Genomic DNA, 21,879 nt, shown 5'->3' with positions numbered 1-21,879 from the left:
AGCCCAAACCACACCCACTGCCATGGAGTCCATTCTGACCCACAGCGCCCCTAGAGGACAGAGTGGAACTGCCCACAGGGTTTCCAAGGCTGTCAATCTTCACAAAAGCAGACCACCTCAACTTTCTTCCCGGGAGCAGCTGGTGGGTTCAAACCACTGACCTTTAAGTTCAAAGCCGAGTGCTTAACCCACTGAGACCCCACAGGCAGTTTAAACGAGCAAAGGGCCCCACTCTTAAGATGTGGTCATTTGAAGAATGGTCACCACCGATATCTAGGTCCTAATACCAGAAGGCTGGCGGTTCAAACCCACCAGCCACTCCTCGGAAGGAAGATGGGGTGATGTACTTCCGTCACTGTGATACTGCCTCGGAAACCCAAGGAGGGGTCGCTATGAGTCGGTCTGACTGGATGGCACATAACAACAACAACAAAATACCTGGAAGGAGTCCCAAGGGCCATGAAAATGGTTGACATGCTCAGCTGTTAACTGGAAGGTTGGAAGTTTGAATCCCCCCAAAGGTTCCTTGGAAGAAAGGCCTGGTAATCTACTTCCACCAAAAAGCAGGCAGTGAAAAGTGCTGCTCAAACCCGAGGCCGCCAGGAGTCGGAGCCCACTCAGCAGTAACGGTGGTGCTGCGTCAGCCCCCGGAACCGCCGGAAGTGTTTCATTACGTACACACGTGATGACGTTCAGGATCGCGACACGGGGGACCTTCACCAGGTGGAGGCAGAGGAGATGATTAGACTAGCGCAGCCGCAGGAGATGGCAAAGGGGAAGCAGAGAGGGGCTTCCTGGAAGATGGGAACGAAAATCCCAGGCCGCGAAGGCAGGAAACGCAGCTCCAGAAATCGGAAAGGCAAGAAACTGACTCTCCCCCCAGAGCCTTCGGAGGAAGCCAGCCCTGCGACACCGAGCTCGGACTTCCGGCCTCCGGGACTGCAAGATATTAAGTGGATGTTGTTTTCAGCCACTAAGTCTGTGGTAGTTTGTTACAGCAGCCAGAGGAATACACAGCAAACAATGCCTTAAGGGGCCCTGGTAGTGCAGCGGTTAAGCGCTCAACGGGCTAACTAGAAGTTGAGCAGTTCCAACACAGCCAGCGGCTCCATAGGACAAAAGACCTAGAGACCTGCTCCCGTAAAGATGACAGCCTGGGAAACCCTAGGGGGCAGTTCCGCTCTGTCATATAAGGTCGCCATGAGTCAGGATCAACTCGGCAATACACACCAACAACGCTAACTTGGCCAAAGGGCCCTTTGAAAGAAAAGGTGAAGTGACAGTCATGGGAAAGCAGGGCCCAGCGTCTGACACGGGACAACAGAGCAGTTACTCAGTAAATGTGAGTTTAGCTCAAACCATGAATTTCAAAGACCGGAAAGCCCAGAGAGGTTAAGCATCAGGCCCAAGTCACACAGCGGAAGGGAACCCTGGGTTTGACCCCAATGCTCTGTCTTCCAACCAAAGTCACCGCTCAGGAATGATTCCAACAATCTTTCTTCACCTTCAGAAGCCTTGCTGCACTTCTGTCCGCATGCAATCTTAGTCTCTAAGCCTGTCCACACTGACTTCCACCCTGAGGCTCCCCCAGTCACTAGAATATAAAAGAAATTACTTTCCTACAGAAGTGGGAGCAGGTCGCTTATTCCAGGGGCCACTGAACACAGCCATAGTTCATGTGACGGAATGCTCTGTGGGGTGTCAGTCAGAGCCCAGCATACAGAGGGAACATCTCATGATACGTGACATGGCACAGCCCAAGTTAAAAGGCTCCCCTCCCCAGGCACCTGGGTCACAGGGGGATCTCAGATCTTTGTCACTGATGCTGTCATTGCCATCAAATGGGTCCCACCCCATGGTGCCCCTGTACACAATGGAATGAAACTGTCCTGCCTACACCATCCCCAAGATGGGCTATGGATCAGATCATTGTGAGCCATGGGGCTTCACGGGTGACCTCTGGAAGTAGATGGCCAGGTCTACTTCCAGGTCATCTTAGTCTGGAAGCTGAGTTGACACCCCCTCAGCATCATAGCATGATGCAGGCCTCCACTCGGGTACAGAACCCGGGCCTCCTGCATGGAAGGCAAGGATCCTACCCCTGAACTGCAGGGTCTCCTGTCCAGTACACACGCAGGCAAAGTGGAGCTCCACCCCCAGGTAAACAAGTAAACCTAGGGCGTAGGTTCCAGCTCAAAATGCCACCGGGGAGCGGTTCCTACTGTGGTCTTTCTCAACCTCCTGCCAAAACACCTTTAGAGATACAGAAAAGAATGAACTTCCTAAGCCCATAAATATCAAAAACTGGCAGTCCAGCTGGTGGCAGAGAGCCGGGGGGCGGGAGGTCTTTGATGAACACACGCTGGACACTGAGGCATGAGGTGGGAGTGCAGCACAAGGAAGAGAGCCTGGCTGTGGTCAGAGAGGGCTCTGCCTGGCCCTGAGTGGACAGTGAGAGGGGACAGCCCAACCTGGCAAAGGGCAAACACAGCGCTATAGACACACATCCCACACAAAGGACAGGGACCAGAACTTGAAGGCTCAGAGGGCCCGAAATTCCCAAACCAGACCCATTGCCATGGAGGCAACTCCAACTGCTTCATAGGGTTTCCAAGGCTGTGACTTTTCAGAAGTAGATCCACAGGCCTTTCCTCCAAGGCCCTTTGGGTGGATTCGAACCACCAACCTTTCAGTTACTGGCCAAGGGCTTAACTATCAACCCCACCCAGGGACTCCCCATAGGGAGCAGAGCTCTGAGAATGAACACAGCTTGTCCCTAGTGTGAGAACAAGGACTGAGAACAGAGGCACCTGGGAAACCTTGTCTTGAATGAATGAATGAATTCAATCATAGAACAATGTTAGACAACTGTTGGGCAGCTTTCAGGGTTAGCAAGTCCCTCAGCTCGTCTATCCCCATCCCCATCTGTAAAACGGACGCACCTCAAAGGTCGATGTGACGATCAATGACTTGACGTTCATAGCATGCTTAGTACGGGGGCTGGGTCAGAGTAAGAGCTTCTGAAGTGCCTTGCCATAATCATGTCTTATCCTTGGTCAGACGTTCCCAGGAAACTACATCCAGTCACCAGGAGAAAACAGATGACCTGACAAGACTTGTGGATGAAACAGGAGTCAAAGAAGTATTACAACCAGACAACAGCAGAATTAAAATCTACGCTGGCATGTAAACTACATCTAAGGAAAGAAAGAAGAATTAAAAGAGAAAATCTATACTGGTATATAAATGAAACCCCAGCATAAAGGAGGAGGAGAAGTAAGATTTAGAAGTTACACTGGCAGAATTGACAGTGGAGAAAGTAAAATTCATCAAGAAATCCCACTGCCATCGAGTCATATCTGACTCATAGTGACCCCTCCTTGGGTTTCCGAGGCGGTAACACTACAGAAGTAGATTGCCCCATCTTCCTTCCGAGGAGTGGCTGGTGGTTTGGACCACCAGCCTTCTGGTTAGCAGTCAAATGTCTTAAGCATTATGCCACCAGAGCTCCCAAAATGCTTTTCTCAAGCTGCTAAGATTGGGAACTACAGGACAAAGAAGAAATGCATAGAGGAGAAGAAAGACAGAGTGGCCGCAAAACCAAAATGTAGACTGATGCCTTTGAGGAAAAAAAGAACTATGATGAAGGGGTTCACAAAACATCATCAACAATAACTTTCCTAAATAAGCATGCAGATTTTAAAGGCTCACTACGTAGTAGGAAAAATTAACGAAGCATCCAGAGCTTAAACATCTTGACAAAAATGTATGAATTATAGGGATAAAGGAAAAAAAATCTTCAAACATCCAGAAGGGAACACACTCACATACACACACAAACTGAACACTAAGAGGCAAAGGAACGTCAGATTATTTACATGGAACAAACTCAGGCTGGCCTTCAATTCTTCTTCTGCCAACAATGAACCCCAGAGCGGGAAGGGTCAGAGTCTACAAAACCGAGACAGGTAAACTGTCAAGTAACAATTCCATGCCCAGACAAGGGTTTGTGCTTTCTAAGGGCAACAAAGGTCATTTAAGTGACTTCAAATAACATAGCACAGTATCCCCTACTTGAAAAAATTAATTGATAAAATACCTTCAGATATTAAGAAATCAAGGGGGGCGGAAAAAAGGAGAATTCAAGAAACAGCAGGTCCTGGCCGACATCTACCAAGGACCGTGGGCAGTACGGAAAGCGGCTAGAGGACAGGCTAAACCACCCCCACATTCACCGCTGAAGGAAGACTCGTGTAAGGTGGAAATAATTACCACTGGCATGAAATAAGAATCCCTGGGCAAAGGCCTAAGTTTACAGTGGAAAGAAAAAGGTCAAGAAATAAAAGGGACAGGACAACCGTGCTAAATTAAATTAAATTCCTTATTTTAAATGGGGAGGAATTAACATATACCTTTTCATTTTTTACTTTTATAATCAGAGACACGCAAGCTGAAGAATGTTTTTGGCAAATGAAAAAGCAGCAACAATGCCTTCTAAATCCTCAGAACAAAAGATACAGCCAAAGGGATAGAAGTTACCCAGTACAGAGAAAGGGGAAAGACACAGGAGGCCCACAGAGGACAGAGAGAAACAAATCGATTAGGACAATAAACAAACACAGAACAAGCCCACTATTAAAATACAAAGACTCTTACTAGGTTAAAAGTAAAAACAAACCCAGTGGCATGCTGTTTTTAAGGTACTGAAAACAAGCACACAGAGTCCACTAAAAGGCAGGGAAAACTTTACCAAAAAAAAATGCAAACTAAAGTTTGTATAGGAGCTCTGGTATCTTAGTGCCTAAGGCACTTGACTGCTCACCAGAAGGCTGGCGGTTCAAATCCACCAGCCACTCCTCAGAAGGAAGGTTGGGCAATCAACTTCCAAAGTGATACCGCCTCGGAAACCCAAGGAGTGGTCGCTATGAGTCGGGGCCGACTCGATGGCAAATCACAACAACAACAGTTTGTATATGTAGGGGCTGTATCATTCTCCCAGATGGGAAGACTGAGTTACTGTGCAGATAAGGATTGTTTTTTAATACTTATACACAGTTTTATCACAATGTTAATTAAAATCTCAATGAGGTTTTGAAGAAATTAACAAAGTAAATCTAAAATTCTGGAAGAATAAAGATGCAATATTAGCTAAGAAACTTTTGGAAAAGGAGACTGGGTGGGTGTTTACAGTATCATATATTGACACATAATACTAAGCTACAATAGGGACACAGAAAATAGAGACAATGGGTGATAATGCATAGAAAAGACATCGTGCATAAAAGTTTCCTTGCAAAATAAATTTTCACATAGGTGATATAGAAGAAATGGATTATTCACCCATGATGTCAAAAAATTAGCCATTAATCTACATTCTTATCTCATTATCTTGCTCTGGAAATAAAAGGCCACTACTTACAACAATAACTCAGAAGGAATGTATAACTGATCTCAGGATGGGGAAGGGTCTTTGCCTAAAAGTATAAGACAGAACCACAAAGGGAATGGTGGAATGATTTCACCATCTAAGAATCTAAAATTACCCTATTGGGAGAGAAAAACAGAGAGAGAAGAAAATAAGAAGTATGTGTGGTGGTTAAGTTTGTGTGTCAACTTGGCTGGGCCTGGTTCAGTGGCTGGTCCCATGATGAGACGGTAATCAATTCCATGGTGGAATCTACTGTGAGCAGCTGAGTCTTAGGGATGTGGGCTGCTTCTCGCATAGAAGGAGAAGCCTTGGGGAAGTCTCTAGCTTATGGCACGCTTAAACCCTGCATGTAGCCGAGACATTGCTCAGCAGCCTGCCATGCTCTGCCGACCTTGGGAGTTTCAATGGACCTGCATTAACGGCCTCCTGTGTGGTTTGGTAACTGTGCCTTGTTACTTGTCAACCTTGAGCTTATCAGCTTCAGCAGCCAGCAGCTGAGTGAAGAAAAGCCTCTTGCCTCAGTGGGCCGGAAGCAGGAGGCAGAGCTGAAGCCCAAGATTGAGGGGCTTTTGCCCAGTCCCTAGAGCCTGGCACTTTCAACTCGGACTTAAAGCCTCAAAACTGTACGAGAATAAACTCCTGTTTCTTCACACCATCCCACCTGTGGTATATCCCTGTCAGAGCGGCACTAGGTAACCAAAACACTATGAAAATACACCCACAACAACAATGGCAACAGTTCATACTGTTTTTATACAAAACTGCTCCTTAATTAACTTTGAAAAATACTAGTTCCCCAAAAGGAAAAATGACCAAGAGGCGTAACCAAGTAATTTACAAATGGAAGATAAACAGATGTCCATTTGAAAAAACACTGAGCATCAGAAATAGGCAGGGGGTTAAAATGGCAACAGGGAGACATGGGCCTTTCACCCGGCTGGGGGCCACACACCCTGTCACAGCCTCTTGGCAACACTGTCAAGCAGCAGTGACGTGCTAGGCACACACCTCCACTGTAATCCAGCACGTCCGCCCCTGGGCGGACACCCCACAGAACGACCCACCCAGATGTGACAGAACGCTCGAGTCGCACCAGTCAGAGGTACAGCCTGACTCAGAATGAGCGCAGGCTGTGGGATGTTCATAGAACAGAGGACACCCTGAGGTACAGGCAGGTAAGCACTCAGCTGTTAACTGAAAGGCTGGCAGTGAGTCCACCCAGAGGGGCTGGAGAGAAAGGCCTGATCACCACTTGCAGAAAAACCCGCTACGAACACCCTACAGAGCACGTTCTCTGACCCACGTGGGGTTGCCCTGAGTCACAAGTGACTTGAGCGCCACTGTCCGCTGCATGACTCCAACGGGAAATTAACACACGGTCGATACCCCGCACAACACGGCACAGCTGGCGAGAAGCCAGCCCAGAGCAATGGCACTGGAGGACCCCATGGCAGAAAGGACAAGGCAGGCCAAAGGAGGCTACTCGGTGAGGTGTGCGGGCGGGGTCCTGGGCAGGAGGACAGGGGCTGGGCAGGAGCGAGGGGAAGTCCTCCGGGACGTCCCTCACGCTCCACTGCACTTTGTGTAAATGCAAGATATGCACTTGGGGTCTGTGCCCTTGGGCGTATTTCAATAAAACACACAGCACAGTGTGAGGGTGGGGGCAGTGGGACACTGTTTCCAGCCATCAAACTGGCGCTTCTTTTTGAGTGATTCTACTCGATGCTTAGGAGATGCTCATGATGTAAAACAGTTTTCTAAACAAATGTAAAACTTTATACACGTAGCCCATCTTAGCTTAGTTTTAGGATAGACGGATGGATGTAATGATACATAGAAGGATGGATAACAGAGAAAGAGAGAGAGGTAGAGAGAGAAAAAAATGGATGGATGAACACATGGATGGATGATGGATGGATGGGTGATGAATGGATGGGTGATGGATGGATGGAAGGGTGATGGATGGATGGATGGGTGATGGACGGATGGGTGATGGATGGATGGATGGGTGATGGATGGATGGATGGATGGACTGATAGGTAGATAGATGGAAGAATGGATGATAGATAAATGAGAGATAGAGGTAGAGAAATAGAGAAATAATGGATGAATGACAGATATAGATAGACAGACAGACAAATCATAGACAGGTAGAGGCAGAGAGAGAGTAGGGAGAGAGGGGGAGGATCATGGATGAAGAGAGGTACTGACAGAAAAAAGACTCAGAAAAAACACCACTTAACTGGCCCTATATCTGGTTGCTGGGTTCCAGGCAGCATGTATCATGGAACCCAACACTCACACGGCAAGGGAGACGGAGAAGAACGTCTGCTGGCCACCTGCCACGCGGCAGGCTGCGTGCTAAGCCCTCCTCCTTTACCGGAGTGTGCCCATCGTTGAATGAATGAATAAACAGATGAGTGGACGAGCTGCTGTGGTTCCGGGACAGCAGAGCCCGGTGTTTCTATGCACGGCCTGGATGAGCCCCCGGCCTGGGCCTGGATGAGCCCCCGGCCTGATGGCCCTGACATCCCCAAGCTGAGCAAGCCCGTGCAGGACAGTTGTCGGCTCTGCACACAAGCCACACATCTGCTGCTCCTCTCAGCTCTCTGACGCCCACCTCACCGGGCCAGTGGGAGACACGGGCCAGGAGGCACCAGGTAAGGGGTTTACTAGCAGTAGACACTGTGAGGTGACCCTGCAGCCCCCGTGCTGGTGGTCGCGCCCTGGAAGGAAGCTCAGTCCGGGCAGAGCCAGTGCTTAGGAACACCTCTCTCTCCAGCAGGGTCTTGTGGCTTTGTCTCCAGGCCCCCACGTGGCCCAGGCCGGCCAGAAACAGGCCATGAACACACTCTGCCTTCCCACCCACATGCCCCTCCAGCCCAGGCCATCCACCCTACACATTCTCTTCAGACAAGACTGCCCCACGGAGGGAGTCCATCTGTCACCTGGGGCTCGGGGCACCTGCCCACCACACAGAGCCACAATGAGCCAAGTGAGCTGGGAACTAGGCAGATTCTGGGGTCCCCAATGGGGAATAAGGGCTTGGCATGTGTTTGTTTTTAAACAGCTGCTGTCCACGTGCAGTAAAACAGCCATATGGCCTTCCATGAAATTCCCACTGCCTGTCCTCAATTGGGAGCTCTGGTGGCGTAGGGCCTAAGGCATTTATTTGACTGTTAATCAGAAGGCTGGCAGTTCAAACCCACCAGCTACTCCTCAGAAGGAAGATTGGGCAATCTACTTCTGCAGTGAAACCGCTTCAGAAACTCAAGGAGGGGTCGCTATGAGTCGAACCCGACTCAACGGCAGTGAGTTTGTCCTCAGTTAGGAGCCCTGATGGCGCAGTGGTTAAAGTGCTTGACTGCAAACCGAAAGGTCTTTGGTTCAAACCCACCAGCCACTCCATGGGAGAAAGATGAGACAGTCTGCTTTTGTGAAGATTGACAGCCTTGGAAATCTGATGGGGCAGGGTTCCTCAGCTGGGCTGATCAAGCAGCACGTCGTTTTTTGTGTTTGTTTCTTACAAGGGGGTAGGTGGTAGGGAAACGTCCCAGCACTACGGAGGAATGGTTGAAAGCCGGGGTTCTGGAACCAAACTGCCTGGTTTGAATCCTGGTTCTGCCCCTTCCCAGCTATGTGACCTTCCTCAAGTCTTTCACCCTCTCTGTGCTTCAGTTTCCTCATCTGTAAAATGGGCATATAATAGTGCCTGCCCGTATGTGAGACAATACAGCAGGTATTGCTATTCTCCAACAGATACACAGAAGGAGGCCCAGAGAGCCACAGTGACCGGCTGAGGGTCACACAGCAGGTAAGGAGAGATCCCAGACCCGCTCCCCTCCTGCCCTCGGGTGCTCACCACGGAGAGCCGTAGATCCGGAAGCCGCGCACGGTGACCTCCGAGTCCTGTAGGTAGACGCAGTTGGTCAGCAGGGACTGGACGTTCTCGTAGTTCTCCGGCTTCAGCTTCGACACAGATGGGAAGTAGTAAAAGTCCTGCTTGATGAGGTCGGCCATGAACTCCTGGTCGAAGGTCAGCTCGTGGTTGCCCGCAATCACAATCTTATACTCATAGGGCAGGCTGCCTGTGGGGAAGGACAGACAGACACACAGCGGACCACTGGTGACCCTTCCCAGAGCCACTGTGGCCGAGTGGGACAGCTGCCCCTGCTGTGCCCACCCCAAAACCAGTGGACCACAGGAGGCAGCACCGCAGTCACTGAGCCCTGCCTGCTGGGACCTGAGCACCACGGGCTCCTGAGACAGTGGGAGCGGAGGGCAAGTGAGCAGCCTGTGAGCTGCAGACACCCCGGGCCAGGCCTCAGTCTCTTGCGTCCCCACAGCCCTCACTGGCACCTGACTGTGGCCCGGACCTCCAGCCCTGGCTCTCAGTCTCTCTGTCCCAGGCCCCCAAACATGGTGTCTGAAGTCTCCACCTTCCAGGCCCCAAGAGGAATTGCAAGCACTTTGCAGAGCCTAGTCAGAACCTTTGGAACCACACACAGAAAGAACACAGTGTCCTCACCCACAACCACATCGTTCAAAATGAAAGCCAAGTCTAAACCCAAACCACCAGCGATGGATCTGGATAACAACACCATCCCAGTGTTGTTTCTAAGGAGCTCTGGTGGTGTGGTGGATGAGGCATTTGGCTGCTAACCAGAAGGTCAGCAGTTCAAGCCCATCAGCTGCTCTGCGGAAGGATGATGGGGCGACCTACTTCCGTAAAGATTTACAGTCTCAGAAACCCAATGGGGGTCACCATGAGTCGAACCGACTTGATGGCAGTGAGTGTGTGTGTGAGTGAGTGCTGCTTTGGGCAACTCCTAGACAAGTTCCTTGAAGCCAGACTTCTCTCCTCTCTTTTTTCAGGGGCCATACTTTGCAGGGTCTCAGGAGGTTCCTCCTGGTGGTCTGATGTAGGCTGGGCCCCTGGGCAGCCACCCGCAGGGCCCACAGCCCCTTGGCCCCAGTAAACCACCACCTGCCCATCCTACCCCACCGAGAGCCAGCCTAATCCCAGGCCTGGGTGCAGGACTCCCCGCGTCCCACAGGCCTCAGCTGCTGGGCTCCGCAGGCTTCAGGTGGGTCACGATGACACCTGGGGCCCTGGTGGGTACAAAGCACAGTGGTGCAGGTGACAGGGGAACCGAGAGGCCCAAGCCTTTCTCCAGCCCCTCCCTATGAGAAGTGGCCCGGTGGGTGAGGCGAGCACCAAGGGGTGTGTGAATGACGGCCTGGTGCAGGGGCCTTGGGGCAGTGATGGGGACACCCACAGCCACCCCATTACTTAACAGATCATCTAGGTGACCTGACCTCTGAGAGCTGAGGGAGCTGGTGTGAGATGCTAACCTTTAGGATGATCCCAGGGGACCCTCGGGTACACACGTGAACACCCACTGTGTGCAGGTGCGTGTGCGCACATGAACGCCCACCGTGTGCAGGTGTGTGTGCGCACATGAACGCCCACCCAGTGCAGGTGCGTGTGCGCACATGAACGCCCACTGTGTGCAGGTGCGTGTGCGCACATGAACGCCCACTGTGTGCAGGTGCGTGTGCGCACATGAATGCCCACTGTGTGCCAGCACCCAGCCAGGCTCTATCATCACCTCCATCATGCTGATGGGGAAACTGAGTCCCAGAGTGTGGGGCTGTGATGAGTCAGAGGACACATGGCCAGGAGGGGGCTGAGCTGGTCAAGGCCAGTCCTTGGCCCCAAGCACTTCCCAGGGGCCCCACTGACCTCCTTGGGGGGGAGGGGGACACCATGCCTTGGCAGAGTTCCTGGAGAGGAAAGCGGGGCTGCAAGGAGTGACATGTAAGACCACCCTCTCCAGGTCCCTTACCCTTCAGGCTCCAGGTCACGAAGAGAAGGAAGAAGAGCGAGAGGTGACAGGCTCCCTCTGAGCCAGCAGAGACCCACAGACCCACAGGGCACAATGCATGCTTTCTGTCCCTGGGTGACATGACCTCACAAGGTCACACTCAGGGCAAAGCTGGCTTTGGAGCCAGCTGACCAGGCCCAAACCCTGGCTCCATCACCCGTCACCTGTCTGAGGCTGGGCCAGTCACCCAAGATCCCTGATGAAGGTGTGGGCACCTGCAGTATCTGTCCCTGGCCCAGCCGGCTGTCCCCTCACCCTCCAGGGGGGCAGCCGACACTCGGCCTTTCCGCCATTGACCGGTACATGACCTTCCAACTTGTCTGCTGTCGGAGCGTTCCACAAACCAAATTCCAGAATCATCTCTGCCCCCAATTCTGGGAATCACCTGCCTTACTGGAAACTGATGCTCACAGTACCGGATCAGACGTGACGGGTGTGATGGACACGCGACCAGGCTCGGTTCCCAGTAAGACTTCTAGGAGGAAGCTGTCCCCCCAGCCCACACGTAAGTTCCAGGGAAGGGCTGACAGTTTTATGGCCACGTGGTACAATAAAATCCATCTACTGCAACTACCAAACCCCAAATCAAACCCATTGCCATCAATTCTGACTCACAGCGCCCCTAGAGGACAAAGTGGAACAGCCCATAGGGTTTCCAAGACTGTAACAGAAGCAGACCACCCCATCTTTCTCCCATGGAGCAGCTAGTGGGTTCAAACTGCTGACCTTTGGGTTAACAGCCATGCAGCTATTATTATATTCTAATTCTATTGAAACAGAAGCTCCAGGACCCAATTAAAACAGCTCACTCCTCCCCTCCGTGCTGAGACCTGCCCGTTCTGTCTGATCGCAGATGGCCACTGGACAACCACCTGATTCCCATCCCGCCTCCCAGCTGTGACAGGGAATGTAGTGTTGAGCTATACAATAAGCGAGGCAAGCACAGGTTCACGCATGCTTACTTACTAATGTGTAGTGAACAGCTCTACGTGTTTTTCACCATCGGGAAGTAAGCACAAGTAAGACTGTGCTTACCTCACTTATTGGGTAATCGGTCCCTGGAGAGAAGTCTGGTGCAAAGCAGGCAGAGAGTGATGTGTGCTCACCCCACTCCCCAGCAGCCAGACTCCTCTGCAGGCTGGAGGAACAGTGTTCCCGTCCGTGCTGATGGCTACCTCCAGAGCTGAAGACAACAGGCTGCAGGCGCTCAGCTCTGCCGCCCCTGGGCCCAGACCGCCTCACGTCAAATAGCAACAGTGAACGCCCACCTCTAGGGGCTCTTGCAGGATTACTGACTCGAAGGAGCAGGTTCGACTTCTGATGTTTGCAAACGCCAGGCCAGAGCCTGCAAACGAAAAGCCGGCAGGCCTGACCTGCCCACAGACATATTTTGTTGACTTAATTTTTTTAATCTATTGTCAGCATTAGAAACTAGGGAGATTCCCAATAAAACTCTACTCTTTGTTTTCCAGAAGTCAATCGATAAATTTTTAAATCTCACGGTCCTGGCTCAGTCAGGAGGCGTTGAGTATCTGTGTCCCCCTTAGAGAGGATGTGAAAGTCCAGTTTGCCCCAGTCTGCACCTGTCCCTACTGCCTCACCCCCAGCCCACTGCACTCATGTTACGGGCCTGCCCGGCCCTGCAGCCATTCTGGCTTTATGGTCGGCCTGCAGCAGTCACTGGAGACAGGCCTCGTCCCTGGGGTGTTTCTCCTCAGGTCCTGGGGATCAGCTCCCCAGAACCCCCGTTTCCTAGCCTCACACACCCTATGTGTTTCATCATGGCCAGCCGGCCAGGCCTGGCCCAGGGCGCCGAGTCGTCTGCTAGCTCCCATCTCCGTCCCCAGCAGGTCCCAGAGAAGCCTGGCCAAGGGGACAGAGAACAACTTGACGGCAGCGTTCAGGCTCCTGGTGGGAGGGAAGAGATGTGCATGGCCGCCCCACTGGAGAAGGGTCACAGATGACACAGCGGTGATGGACCTACCATCAGGCCAGCCGCCTAGGTGAAGGGCTGAGATCTCAAATCCCCACAGACCTTCCAAGCTAGGGTTTCCCTCCTCTGCTCTGTAGCTGAGCAAAGTGAGACCCTGGCCGGGTCCCAGAGCCTGTGGTCCAGTGGGCCCCTCTGTATTGGCGACTCAGACCCCAGCAAGGCCACCGGACCAGCGTGAGCATGCGACCCCTCGCCAAGCCCACACATGCACTACAGAGGCGGGCGGCAGACCCACTGGGCTGGGGGTGGGAGGACAGTCACTGCTGACTGCCTCCAGATGGGTCTCACGCCCATTTCCACGTCACATCACCCATCCATCCTGCTCCACACGCCACGCGGCTGGGGAGCTGGAGACGGCACTCGTGTATTTATGTCACGTCACTGATGGGGGTTTTACTTAAGCAAATCAGCAAATTACTCTAACTTACGGTTTCACCTCTTTCTGCAGCTTCCAACGGCCTGGGGTGGTGTGCAGGAAGCGTCGGCCCCTCCAGTTCCTCCCACCTTGCAGAGGAGGGGGATGGAGGCTGCCTCTCTCCCAGGGAAGGGCGGACAAGGGATGGGGGACAAGGCCTGGCAGGGGCGGGAGCCAGAGCCTGCTGGCAGGACACCCGCAAACGTTGTCTGCACTCTCCCAGACAGATGGGTGCTCCGGGCTTGGAGGCGGGGGCACATGCTTCGTGAATTCAGAAACCGCCCTGTACCGGGCTCCTCGGGGCTGGAGGTCTGCCTGTCTGTCTGCAACTCACCAACTGGGCATGACCTTCAGCAATGCTTAAGTATCACTAGTCCCACTTTACACCTGGAAACAACAAGACTCAGAGAGGCTGCCTGTTTACATAAACCAGTGACAAAGTGATGGGCCAGCAGAGAGGACAACAGACACTTGAGAGATCTGTGGCTTGGCCTCATCTCCCCCATCCTGAGCCTGCACTCTGCACCTTCACGCGACACGCTTTTGGATAGATGGATGGATGGATGGATGGATGGATGGATGGATGGATGGACGGATGGATGGATGGATGGATGGACGGACAGATGGATGGATGGATGGACAGGCAGACGGATGGATGATGGATAGATGGATGTACAGATGGACGGATGGATGGATGGATGGACATGCAGATGGATGGATGGGATGGATGGATGGACAGATGGATGGATGGATGGACGGACAGATGGATGGATGGACAGGCAGACAGATGGATGGATGGATAGGTGGATGGACAGATGGATGGACGGATGGATGGATGGGTGGATGGACAGGCAGATGGATGGATGGATGGATGGATGGACAGACGGACAGATGGATGGATGGATAGATGGATGGACAGATGGATGGACGGATGGATGGATGGGTGGATGGACAGGCAGATAGACGGATGGATGGATGGATGGATGGATGGATGGACAGACGGACAGATGGATGGGCAGGCAGAAGGACAGATGGATGGATGGATGGACAGGCAGATAGACGGATGGGATGGATGGATGGACAGATGGACGGGTGGATGGATGGATGGATGGAAGGATGAATGGATGGATGGGTGGAAGAGGGAGGGAGGGGTAGATGGATGCAACAATGGCATTTATCAACCAACCCATCTATCCTTGGTCTGTCTCCTTTTTACCAACTCTGTCTCCCTGCATCCCTCTTTACTGCAAACTTCTCCTGCAGCTGTCCCTGGAAGCCATGCTTTTCAGAGCCCTAACCTCGTGTGCAATTCTGAGTGTCCATCTCTCTGAATCCCCCCAGCTGGACCTGCTCTCTTGCAGGCTGGAGTCGGGGTGGAGAATCGGAACTCAGGACCAAAGTACCTTCCCCCACCCAGGTCTGCTCCCTCTATTGTCACAGCCAAAGACTGCCCTCGTCTTCTGGGTCTCCCGTCACCCTGAGGCGACCAGGCTGACCAGGCAAAACACCCAATGACCCACCACTGCAGGCCTTCTTGCCACTGTGCCTCGGTGGTGGGTGAGGGGGCATTTGGGAGACTTCGGTCTATTGCTCGATGTGCAGGGTCTTCTGGGGAAACTTCTGTACGCTGCCTGCCCTCCCTGTTGGCAGATATGAGGGGTGACATCTAGGAAAGCCTCTCTGGCACCTCCCTGCCCAGGCAAGGTCCCAAGAAACACCCGAACCCTGGGAGACAGGGGTTCCCCAGGCAGGCGGGAAAAGGGATTCGGCAGCGTCAACCTTGGAGGCTGGAATGTACTGTTTCCCCACAGCCAAAGACGGCAAGCTGGGAAGCCAGAGAGAGGCAGCCTGCCTAAAGGCCGGGAGCTCCGGGCCACAGCTCAGGTGTCTGGGCGGCCGTGCAGGCCTCAGTGAGGCTCACAGAGAGGCCGACGGGGTCCAGTGCTCTTCTTATCCACCTTCCCCATCAGCCCAACCAAAGCCAGGAATCCAGCTGACCCAACCTGAGTTCTCATCAAGCAGGAAACTCTTCTTCCTCTCCGACGCTGAACCTCATCATAAAGCCCCCAGCCCTGGTCAGCTTTCCGCAGCCCTCACTGTCTCTGGGTGAGGTACCATCAGAGACACAATGACGGACAAGACACAGCTAAGCGGTCACTACCGGAAGCGACCAACAGAGCTTCCAATCCCAGCCACTCACTACACAGAGGAGGCAAGTGAGGCTCAGAGAGAGGAAGGGACTTGCTCCAGGTCACACAGCTCAAGGTCAATGATGAGCAGGGACTCCGTCACCTGCCCTGGGGGTGCCTGAACCATAGCCACACCAGCCTCCAGTAGGACACACCCAAGGAGTGGACCGTTGGGGACCACACAGCTACATGTGGACATCAGTGAATGAGGGTGTGGGCATTTGAGCCCGTACCTGGACACAGAGCGGGGGGGCCCAGCCGAGAGGGCCAGGATGCTGGTCTCCCAGCCTCTGCCCAGAGCACGAGGCCCAGGACATCCAAGTCACCCCACTCCCCCAGCTCTTCAGAACTGGAAGGAAGTTGTACATTTCCACTCTGCCTAATAATGTCCAGGCCGTCTTCCCAAATTGCTTCCTTTCGTCTCAGCCGGACTCTCTCTGTGACACTGGCCTTGGCACCTCGTGGATTTCCTGGTGGGGAAGACCACTCAGTACCTCTCCAGAGCACTAGTGGGTGACCGTGCTGCCCACCTTCCTATCTGTCACACGTCCACAAATGGCGGTACCTCCACAGAGACTCCACAGTCAGCAAGCGTCCACGCTGCCACAGGGAACTGAGACTCTCAGGGGGCCAGCAGGGCTCTCGGTGACTGCTGTGTCCGGGACTCAGCTCCCCGCCAAAGTTAGGGTCTTTATCCTGAGGGCTTTCCCATCCCATCTAACAGAGTCCTGCCTCCAAACTGCGCAATCTGTTACATTCAACAGGAAATGCACCCGCTTCAACGCCAAATACGCTGTTCTCCGCGGCTCGTTCAGCCTGGCTGAGTTCTCCAAAAAAACCACACCAAACTCACTGCCGTCAAGTCAGAGTCGACTCATAGCGACCCCTCCTTGGGTTTCCGAGGCAGTATCACTACAGAAGATTGCCCAACCTTCCTTCCGAGGAGTGGCTGGTGGATTTGAACCGCCAGCCTTCTGGTTAGCAGTCAAATGCCTTAGGCAGTGGCAATGAGAAAAATGCCCACTTCCGGCTTGCTCCGCCCACTCCAATCTTGCAGAAGGCAGCAGTGGGGGCTGGGATAGAGGGGCGGCCTTACGCTCACTGACTGCATTTTTAGTGCGTCTCTGACAGTTGTGTGTTTAAACGCTCGCCATGTCTGGGAGATTCGCATTAACATCATTCTTGGTAGGGCCCACAGACTAGAGCATGGAGCAGGCTCGGGTGTCTGCCGCCAGCAAACAGGCGCCAGTGACGAGAACACCTAGCCCAGCACACAGAGTCGAGGCAGGGATGCAAGGAGACAGGGACTTGTGTGTGTCGTCTGAGCAAGGTGAAGAGACTGGAGGCACGTGCTGGCCTTCCGGCCGCGGCTGTCACACCGTAGGGGCTGTGTCTGCAGAGTTGGGGTTGCTGCCCTGCGTGGAGCGTGTTCCCGCACCAGGCACTGTGCTGAGCAAGCACATCTGATGCGTCCAGAGGCCCTGGGGGCGTAAACGGCTCAGCCTTTGACTACTCGCCAAAAGGTTGGTGGTTCGAACACACCCAGAGGACCCTCAGCAGACAGGCCTGGTGTCCCGCTTCCCAATGGTCACAGCATTGAAAACATGAGGTGCCAGGAGTTGGGATTGACACCGCCGCCACTAACAACACAAAGACACACTTCAGAGGCAAGGTACATCACCCCGTCTCACAGACAAGAGGCAGCTTGCAAAGGGTTAGGGGTGCGAGTTCTGGGCTGGGTCCGTCTCTGCCTTCTGCTGGCTGTCTGGCCTGAAGGGAGGCCCTAACTTCTCTGACCCTCACTGTCCTCACCTGTCAAACAGGAACATCTAAGACTTTTCACAGAGTCCCTAGAAGGCACAGCTGGTTAAGATTCAAGGACTAGACACAAGGTTGGAGGCTCAAACCCCAGCCAGAGGCGCTTTGGGAGACAGGCCCAGGGATCAGCTCCCAAGAGGCCACAGCCTTGAACACCCCAAAAAGCAGTGCCACTCTGTACTCGCGGGGTCCTCAGGAGTCGGGACCTACTTAGCAGCAACTAACCACCACCACAACGCCCTTCACTGGGCCCTTATAACGAAAGCACCCAGAACAGTGCTCAAAAACTGTCAGCCACGGTTGTTACGGGCTGTTAAGAGGAATCAACGGTGCCACCTACCACCCGTGGCGTAAAGGTTAGCTGCAAAGCTGGCAATAACAAAGGAGGCTCAGAGAGGTTAGGGCACCTGGCCAGGGTCACACAGCAGCCCATTTACAGCTCTGCTGGTGCAGAGCTCGATGCTGTGACACCCACGACACGGGGCACCAGCCCTGGAACCAAGCCCCACCTCCACTGGCTGCAGGGCCTCGCAGGGCCAGCGCACACCCAGCCGGCGCAGGTCCTGCGTGGGAGACTTCTGGATTCGAGACTCAACGCTGGTGCCCATATTTAAAAGGCAAATGTGATTTTTCTTCTGCTCCGTCTTAATAGCCAAAATGTTTAACTTCCAAGCATTTGTTTTTCCTGGGAAATGTTTTAAACACAGGGACATGCTGTCCTTGTGGTTTTCGAATGCTTGCTTCCGTTGCTACCACAAAGCACATATGACTTAGGCTGAAAAGGACAGCGAAGGGGCCCTGTGCTTTCCCCAAGAGAGAACAGCGCCATATGCAGCCAGAAGGAACCAGTCACGGGGACCTGAGGCACGGTGCTTCCAGCCCACCGAGCAGCACACGGAAAAAAGGCCTGGCCTTCTGCTTCTGTAGAGATTACAGCCAAAAACTCCTATGGAGCCCAACTCTACCCTGTAACACAGGGGGTTGCGAGTCGAGGGCTGGGATTTTGGTTTGGTTTGGTTTTGTGGCAGCCAGAAGGCCTTCCTGGGAATCTTCCCGGAGTCGCAGGTTGCCAGGACACAGATGCCCAAAGGCGTTCCCAGAACACCCCTTGTGGGGCTCACGCGGCCCGAGAGGGGCCAAGCTGGTGACAGTGGGTGGAAAGGCATTCCGAGCTCAAGGCTACAGCGCCCCCTCCAGGCCAAGCCCTGTCTGGTGCTCAGACCTCTGCTCTCATCACCCCGCCCTGCCCATCTCGGGGCCATCTGAGGCCTGACATTGACCACGCTGTTCCAGCCACCTGGGGCTTCCTTCCTGACCCTCCTTATGAGCCAACGCCAAGTCAGCACCCCTTTTCTCAAGCAGCTGAGAGGCCACTTCTTCCCTGGTATCTTCCATAAGCACAGTCTTCACCCAGCCCCCTGGTGTTCAGGCTGTCTCTCTCAGCCTGACCAGGCCGGACCGCCACTGTAGGTTGACTTGGCAGCCGCTCCACCAACATGGGAGCCCCCGCGGGGAGAGGGGGGCCTTATCTGATGCTTGTCTCCACCCCCAGCGCCCAGCCTGGTCCTGAGTAGGTGCTCAGTACATGTTCACTGGATCCATGGGTGTAATAAGGGGCGGTGTACACGGCTAATGCACTCAGCCGCTAACCAGAAGGTTGGAGGTTCAAGGTCACCCAGGTGTACCTTGGAAGGAAGGCCTGGAGAGCTACTCAAAAATCAGCTATTCAACTGTGTGTCAGTGATGGCAAACACTGATCTACGGTGGATGGATGGGGCACAGGCTCAACTCCTAGGTATGTCTGGGCAGGGGGAGTGTGCCCACGACCACATATAGCGTTGGCAGACAATGTTTCTACAAGTGTATTGGTATGTTCTGTAAGAATTCCCAGGTGTATAGTAGAGTTGACAAGAGACAAGGTTGTAGTCACTGCTTGGTCATAGCCAGCTACCCAGAGGGACCAAGTAGTTGAATCTCTGGGCTCGGGACCATAGTCGCAGGGGACATCAAACTCAACTGGCATGACATCCTACACAAAACATTGTTCCACCTCCTCCTTTGGTGAGTGGCGATTGGGATCTTAAAAGCTTGCAAGCAGCCATCAGGAAGCAACGATGGGTCTCTCTCCTCGTCCAGAACAAAGAAGAATGAAGAAAACCAAAGATTCATGAAAACAATTAGTCCTAGCAACTGGTACACCATGTGATCCGCAATCTATATGACTGTGAGACCAGAAGAACTGGATGGTGCCTGGCTACCACTGTCAACCACTCGGAGGGGGATCTATGTAGGAGATCCTGGATAGAGAGGGAGAACAATGTGGAACAAAACTCAAAATCATTAAAAGGAAAAAAAAAAAGTGGGACCAGTTTGCTGGCCTTACAGAGCCTGGTGGAACCCCTGAGACTATGGCCCCTAGCTGCCCTTCAGGTCTGGAATTGAACCTACTCCTGTGGCTTCCAGCCAAACGAAAGACAGGCATATGAGCTAAACATTTACCTGAGGTAGATACACTCCTTGGAGAGAACAATCATGGGAGAACAGAAGAGCTGTGTGTGCACAGGGAGACAGCTCAGGGGGCAGGAGTGCATGGAGGGATGGACACAGGGAAGAGGTAACTATGGGGCGGAAGTGGGAAGGGAGCTGTTGCATTGTGGGACATTACAGTCAATGTCATGAGACAAAGTGTATGTGAGCTGCCGTATGGAAGATGAATGCGCTCTGTAAACTTTCACCCAAATCACAATAAAAATTTAAAAAAAAAAAAAAGTGAAAAAAATGTCAGCTACTGTAAACCCTGTGCAGCACAGTTCTGTCTGACGCACGGGGTTGCTGTGAGCCATTGACTTGATGGCAACTGGTTCATGACCGATGACAAAGGTCAGAGAGGCCAAGGACTCCGAATCACTATAGGTGTCCTGGGAAAAGAAGCAAAACCAAGCCCATTGTCATCAAGTGGATTCTGACCCACAGCGCCCATAGAGGACAGAGTGGGACTGCACCACAGGGTCTCCAAGGCTGTCAATCTTCACGGAAGCAAAGCCCAAACCACACCCACTGCCCTGGAGTCCATTCTGACCCACAGCGCCCCTAGAGGACAGCGTGGAACTGCCCACAGGATCTCCAAGGCTGTCATTCTTCACAGAAGCAGACTGCCACATCTTTCTTCCACAGAGCAGCTGGTGGATTTGAAATGCCAACCTTTCAGTTAGCAGCCGAGTGCTTAATTACTGTGCCACCAGGGCTCTTCGGGTGACCCAGAAGGCTGATTAAATTCCTGTAAATGGTAACCGTCACAGTTGAGATGCAGATCATTCAGGTGGGCAGCCTCAAACAGCCGTGTTTTCATTCATTCGACAGGTATCAGGCCTGGATGGAGTCCTGCGGCCTGAGTTCTGGCCTCAGCTTTGCGACCACCTACCATTTGACTGGGGGCAAGGTGAGGCCTCTCCCCTCCTCTGGCCTCAGTTTCCCCATCTGTCCCATGAACCAATGGTAGAAAGGTGCTGACCTCTGAGAACACGTTCAGCTTCCTAAGAGCCTCCAGGCGATGTAAGGGATGTAGGGGAGGGCGGCCAGGGGGCGTTAATGGGGTCAGTGGGGTCAGAGAGCAGGGCCAAGGAGACACACAGGGCAGAGCACCTTGGACACACGTGTTCTCTCTGCTTGTTGCTGACACCCCATGGCATTGACAGTAAAGGAATAGAAAGGAATGACCCTCCCAGGGCAGAGGTTTGGAAACTGGGAAGAGAAGGAAGAGTAGCCTGGCTCAGCCGAGCAGAGAAGGCAGCAACCAGAGCCCTGGAGGGGAGGCAGCCCCGAGAAGCAGGCCAAGCTGCACCCAGAACCCCGGGGGCTCAGGAAGCGACGCCCAGGGAGCAGTGAGGCCCAGACCTCTGGCCCAGCGCAGCCGGCCAGCGGCCATACCTATCCCCGGCCCTGGAGTTGGGGCACTTTACCGCTCCACGAGAAACAAAAGCTGCAGAGGCACCCATGTCGGGAACACCAGGTCCAAGGGGCACTGGACAGCGAGGCTGGGCACAGACTGACAGGAGGACAGGATGGAAACACACACAGTGAGCTGGGAGCCCCCCGTCCCGGCCCACCTAGCTCCAGAGTCTGGAAGCCAGGCTTGGAAAGTAGGGCAC

General features: G+C 53.3%; 1 protein-coding gene across 1 annotated transcript in view; it reads right to left on the bottom strand.

Moving 5' to 3' along the window:
- Positions 1–21,879, bottom strand: part of MPPED1 (metallophosphoesterase domain containing 1) — an 83,735-nt gene that overhangs the window by 23,232 nt on the left and 38,624 nt on the right. Inside the window, exon 3 of the mRNA XM_007941734.2 lies at positions 9,291–9,516. Within this exon, the coding sequence (XP_007939925.1) occupies positions 9,291–9,516 (226 nt within the window). The remainder of the gene's footprint in view (positions 1–9,290; positions 9,517–21,879) is intronic.

The sequence above is a fragment of the Orycteropus afer genome, unplaced genomic scaffold (genome assembly GCF_000298275.1).
Source record: "Orycteropus afer afer isolate SDZICR_OR568_19922 unplaced genomic scaffold, OryAfe1.0 scaffold00083, whole genome shotgun sequence".
Lineage (NCBI taxonomy): Eukaryota > Metazoa > Chordata > Mammalia > Tubulidentata > Orycteropodidae > Orycteropus > Orycteropus afer.
This window is presented reverse-complemented; position numbering and strand designations above follow the sequence as displayed.